The sequence below is a fragment of the Condylura cristata genome, unplaced genomic scaffold, assembly GCF_000260355.1.
Source record: "Condylura cristata isolate star-nosed mole 26May11 unplaced genomic scaffold, ConCri1.0 scaffold00017, whole genome shotgun sequence".
Lineage (NCBI taxonomy): Eukaryota > Metazoa > Chordata > Mammalia > Eulipotyphla > Talpidae > Condylura > Condylura cristata.
In genome coordinates, this window is record NW_004567118.1 from 23,548,620 (window position 1) to 23,554,619 (window position 6,000).

Sequence of the window (6,000 nt, forward strand, 5' to 3'; positions counted from 1 at the left end):
CCATGAATTGCTTCACGATGGGGACAGGTCCTGAATAACATATTGTTAGGTGATTTTTGCCTTGTTTGAATGTCATAGAGTGTGATTATACAAAGCCAGGTGGAACAGCCTACTGTGCACCTGCGCCCTACAGGGGCGACCTCATCTGTGGTCAGAGGCGGTCTGCTGTTGATTGACAATTTCATTCGTTCAATGAAGCATGACTGTTTCAGAGTTGCTAAGAGAATAGATTTTTTTTTAAGATTCGTTTATTTATGCATACAAGAACAGTGGTGTAGGCCAGAAGTGGGTGGGGGAGGGGTGAGAGGATTCACACGACAGAGTCGGGAGCAGAACAGGCTGAAATACACTGGGAGGGGAGCAGCCCGCCAGACAGAACAGGCTTGTTGCACCACATGGGTTAGCTCCAGGCTGGCTGGGAATCGAACTTGTGCTGTGGGGGCTGGCTATTGCGTGATAATGCTGTCTTTAACCCCTGTGTCACCAGGGTGGCTGAGAATAGATCTTATAGTCTTTATTGCAAGAAAAAATAATTTGTAACTATGTGAGGTGATGGATGTTGATTTGTTGTGATCTTTTAGTGATAGACACAAATTTTGAATCATCATGTTGTATCCCTGTACATTTTTTTCTAGAAGTGGGATCTCTGGGTTATACATATTTGAAAGGCTCTTGGTTTATGTTGCTTTTTATCCTCCAGCATGGTTGTACTAATTCAACTATCTTAGCTGCAGGATATAAGAGAATCTTTCTCCAGACATGAGCTATTCTCTTCACTCTTCGCTATTCTGATAAAGGGTTATTGGTATGCTGTTTTCATTACTTTGACTACTGTGAGCTTGAGGGTTTTTTTTTGTATGCTTATTAGGCTGGTACAAATTATTTATAATGAGCCTAAATACCTGCACCGTTCATTAAATCTGTCTCTCCTCCACCCCCAAGTTGGCAAAGGAATTACTTTATTTTTTGGCTTTACAGAAAAGCAGCAGTAAAATAAGGAGCAATTAAGCTTTGCTTGGATTCTTGTTTTATGCAGTAAAAGCAGGACCTGTGTTGTGGGGTTTTCCCTCTCATGGGAGGAGTAGTTGTCTGCAGACCCGCTGGGTCCATATCGCGACCTTTGTCTGGTTCTGTTTCGCTTCTGCAGGGTCTCAGTGCCCGAGTCCTGGGCCAGGTTTACGGATGACAATATTCTCCGCTCTCAGAGCGAACGAGCAGCATCTGCCAAGCTAAGAGACAACATTCAGAACCTCTTGGTTGTGGCTGCCAATGAGATGTGGAATCATTTCAACAAAGTGAATGTGGCTTTCACCAATCGCATTGCTGAGACTGCGGATGCTAAAAATAAGATTCAGATTCACTTGGCTAAGGTAAAACAAGCCCCAGGGGGACCCCTTAGCTGACCTAGCTAGAATGGGAGGCCTTGGGACCACAAATCTCTCATCACTCCCACAGAGACGCCCCAGGCACACAATCACCTGGTCATGGGTCATACACACCAAGAAAAATTGAAACCAGGACAAAGCCCACCATTTATTTTACCCAGGTAGTGAGGTGACAAAATGAAATCTACTGGTTTTTGGAACACAAAGAATGTACTGTGCTCTGCACATTTCTTAGTATTTACTAGAAACAAAAATATTATTATTAAAGTTTAATGAGTCTCACTGTATGTAACTAGGAAATAAATTTATTATTAGAACATATGGTGGCAAAGTTTTCTGTTAATTTATTCAGGCCCTTTTTTCTGGAATACAAAACCAAATAAGGGAAACTATTAGGTAGTTCAAAGTTTTTCTGGTATTAAACTTTTCTAAGTGCTCTTAGTGTAAGAGTTTTACAATGACAGTAAAAAGAAGAATTCAGACAGAATTTGTGTGTTTCAAGATAAGCAAGGAGCTCTTCCATCAACAGCGTTTTGAAGTTCCTGTCACTGTGGGTTTTGCTGCCTATGGTTTATGGTTCCTTCCTAAGAAGAATCTTATACTGTGTCCATGGCACCCACAGTGACAGCTGGGCAGAGAAAATAAGTAGGGCAAGGGTTTCAAGGAGAGGGAAACATCTGAGTAGCCTCATCCTTGGCTCTGTGAATGCACTTTCATGGAAGAATAGTGGAGGGCGTGAGCACAGGTGCTGGCTGGATACATTTGGCAGTGAATGTGACAGTGTAGGCGGGACCAACTGGAGAATACCCATGTGGGATTGGATGGGAGCCTGGTGGTAAGGACTTGAAGTTTCAGGAAAATTTAGTAGTACTTGGGTGAGTCTCCAGCTCTCAAGAAAGGACCTAGGAAGAGTGTGTTGGGGAGGATGTGGAGAAAGGCACTGTAGAGGCGAAGGTCTCAGGTGATGGAAGGGTTTTCAGAGTAAAGGAGAGGATTTTGCTTTACAGAGTGGGACCAAGAAGGGGTCAGGATTTTGCAACTTGGAGGAAGCATAGAAAATCAGGGCTACAGCATCACCTGCAGTGTTCCCATACTAGTGAGACAGCTGAGTTTGAAATTGATTTGCATCAAGGCAAATCTTCCACTAGTTGGAGATTTGCAAAGAAAAAAAAAAAAAGGAGGGAATGATAAAAAAGGGAAGGAGGTATTGACTTAAGGAGGAAAGAAGAACCACTCAAAACTTCCTGGCCTTGCCTTTTTCAGGCCTAACAGGAGTGTGTGCCAGAATTCACAGTTCAGCAACTGCTGATGGGGGCAGGGTGGTAAGAATGCTCTGATTGTGCATTTGCAGATTCCAGCGTATGCCCTCCCCTCTGGTGACTCCCCCTTAGTTCGGCATAGGGGATGGATGTGCAATGCCGCTCCGCACGGTGGCGGTGAGCGGGGCCCCCAACAGGGTAGACTCCTGGGGAAGGACCAAGTTGCCCTCAGTGAATCAGCCTCCTCATCCGAGAGGCCAGGGCTGGGCACCGAATGGACAGGCCAGAGGTGGGGAGCTGGCACAGCACCAAAGCCTTAGGGACTTCTTTTCTTTGGACAGATTCTGCAGGAGATTTTCCAGACTGAGATGACCATAGAATCCATCAAGAAGGCCATCAGGGAAAAGTCTGCCTTCCTGAAGGTGGCTCAGACAAGGCTGGACGAGCGCACAAGGAGACCGAACATAGAGCTGTGCCGGGACATGGCTCAGTTACGGTGAGGACGGAGGCTTCCGCCCTGTACGGGGCAGCTCAGGCTTCCCTGCACTGTGCTCTGCATAAAGGAGCTTTTTGCCCACATACGGGTAATATGGAGGGACAAAGTCATCATCCCTAGGAACTGTCTTTAAAAATTTCAATACTAGGGAGCTGGCATTCAATGGGCATAGAGTTTCCACTTGGGAAGACGAGAATGAATGGTGATGGTGGTATGACATTGTGAATGTGCCCAGTGCCAGTAGATTAAAAACAGTTGAGATGTGTAAATTCTGTGTTTTGTAATGACACCAACACCATACCCCTTTTGAGGGTTTGGGCATTAAGCCATTTACTGGGTCAACACAACACTGAGCTCCTTCGCACTTCCCTGGAGTCTTTGCTGCTTCCAGAACACCTCTCCTAGAAGCCATAAAGCTCCTTGACTGTGTGTATTTCTCAGAGCCGGCTTGTCAGAAGAGGGGCTTGTGGTGCCAGTAGCCCTGCCTGTTAATGTCTGCGCATCTGCTCTCGAGGGCCTCTTTTGGCAGTTACTGTCTGCTCTCATCACTGAGGCCATTCTCACCAATTACCGAAACCCCCCAGTGGTCTCATGTAGCTCATCTGTTTGTTCTGTTCTCAGTAAAAATTGAAAGCAGCTGGTCTTCATCAAGCACGTCTCCCACACATACATGGCAGGAGGAATCTAACACCACAGTTCATCTTAAAAACACTAGATGTGTTTTATTAGTATTATTTTAACTTTGAAGAATCCTTTTAGGATGGACTTGTAAGGAATTGGTCAGGATTTCCCCCTCCACATTCTGGCATTGTTTCTAATTTCCTAGTACCTGCTAGTCTGCCTTTTCACTCTGGATTTCATCATTGCTATTCTAAATCAAATTTATAGCAACTTGAAGGAACAAAGGGGCAGAGTACTTGAATCCCCAAATCCTTTCAGGTCTACTGGAGAGATCCTTTATCTTAGGGATAAAGCCACTTTGTGCAGCCCAATGAAACAAGAGTGGATCTCCAGGAGCAGAAGGAAAGGACAATCTTTGTAAGGCCACCAGTGAAATGAATGAAAATAATGGCAAAGCCAGTGATGGTGGGGATAATAACAACTACTGTTTATTGACCTCACTCTGCGCTGGACTGTCCCAAGCACTTGATGTTAACCACATTCAGAAGCTTCACTTTACAAATAAGGAAACTGAGGCAGAAGGATAGATGAGTTGGCCACAGTTTGAATCCTTGCCTGTCTCCCTGCAGAGCTCTAGCCAACCATGCCAAGTATTTGTTTCTGCTTCTGCAGGCTTTCGAGTTGCATGGTGCTTTTGCCATGCCCCAGTAACGTGCCTGATCTCTTCTGACCTTCTCAGTGCCCATCTCAGAGGAGCAGGCAAAGCAGGCAAAGAGAGGATGAAACTAAGAGCCACAAAGGAGGGTGTTACTGCAAATGCCCTACATGTATGACTTCCATGTTGTGTGAGTTGGACATGCTTTCGAATACATGCAAATGTCCTTCATCTTCTGCATTAGCTGTATTGACTGGCACACAACCACTCAGGAGTATGCACAGCGTGAAGGCTATGTGCTTCTCCAAGTGGGTTCTAGAACCACATACACATTGTTTAAGATAAGTGGCCTTCCATGCCAGAGGCTAGGTAGGCCTTTTGGGCAAAGGCAATTTGAAGTGTGTATTTGCTTCAGAAGAGGCTGTAGTGAGAACACACCCATTTGGCCACTTGGGATTTGATCATGAATTGTAGTTTTATGTGAATACTATTAGGAAGTTGAGTTGAAGCTTCAGTCTCTGAAAACTACTGCAGAGCCATCAAAAGTAGACTGGAAATAAATAGTTCAGATGGCCATGAGACGCACACAGAGTTGCTTTTGAGTAGTGGTCTAATTTGATTTTGGACTTAGCAAACAATGAAACATTCACAGCTGCTCATGAGAAGCTGAATGAGTTTTGCTCTTTCTCCCCTTCAGAGCTAAACAGACTCTGCTTTTCCTTTAATTCCTGTTAATTCTGTAGTACATCTATTCCCTCTATTCCTTTATTGACTTTAGGACAAAACCTACTCTTGTTTCTGTAAAGATTGCTTGTTAAAACATAGTTGCCAAAATGAAATAGCAGCAGCAGTATTAGGATTATTGGGAGAGGGAATTATTCTCTGTATTTGGCAGAAAATGCTAAGAGCAATAACGATCCTAGACTAGGAGGAAGTGAGGGCTGAAAAAAAAAAGCTGTTTTCAGTCCAAGGCTTTTATTTTCATTTAAAACACTTCTAAATGGGTTCTTTCAAAAGTAATTCTACACATTTTTGGTGTCTTTGGTGGCAGGCCAGACTAGGCTCTGCTTTGCTTAAATAATCTTTTATTAAAATAATACTTTTATTAAAAAAACCTATGGTCTTTATATGTATTTGATTGCAAAATGTTTTCCTGAAACCCCCTCCCACCCAAATGAGTGGTTTCAGAACAGCTGTCTGTGATCTGTCAAGAACAAGGACAGCACAAGTGAAATGTGGCCCTGAACAAGATGAAATAGGAATTTCTAACGGTGAAAACTGAGGGAAGGTGTAGGACCTCCTAGCTGTGTTCAAGGACCAATAGGTACACAAGGACTATCTGCATTCTATGCAACTTGAATTTCTGCTTTTAAAAAACGTTGGTATTTTGGCCCTTCCTGGTGGCACAGCAGGTTAAAGCGCTGCACTAAGAAGCTGAAACCACATGAGTTCGATCCCCTCCTGCCCCGGAGGTGACCCACATGGTGCGGCAGACCTCTCCTGACCCACCCATTGCTCCCCTCAGCAGTGTACTTCATCAATCTGCCTGTTCTGCTCCCCACTCTGTCTCTGGTGAAGTCTTTC

The 6,000-nt window shown here is 44.4% G+C and overlaps 1 protein-coding gene across 1 annotated transcript in view; it reads left to right on the forward strand.

The window, feature by feature from the left end:
- The window catches only part of TEKT3 (tektin 3), a 35,182-nt gene that overhangs the window by 25,533 nt on the left and 3,649 nt on the right, over positions 1–6,000 (forward strand). Inside the window, exons 6-7 of the mRNA XM_004684576.2 lie at positions 1,148–1,370; positions 2,986–3,140. Of these exons, the coding sequence (XP_004684633.1) occupies positions 1,148–1,370; positions 2,986–3,140 (378 nt within the window). The remainder of the gene's footprint in view (positions 1–1,147; positions 1,371–2,985; positions 3,141–6,000) is intronic.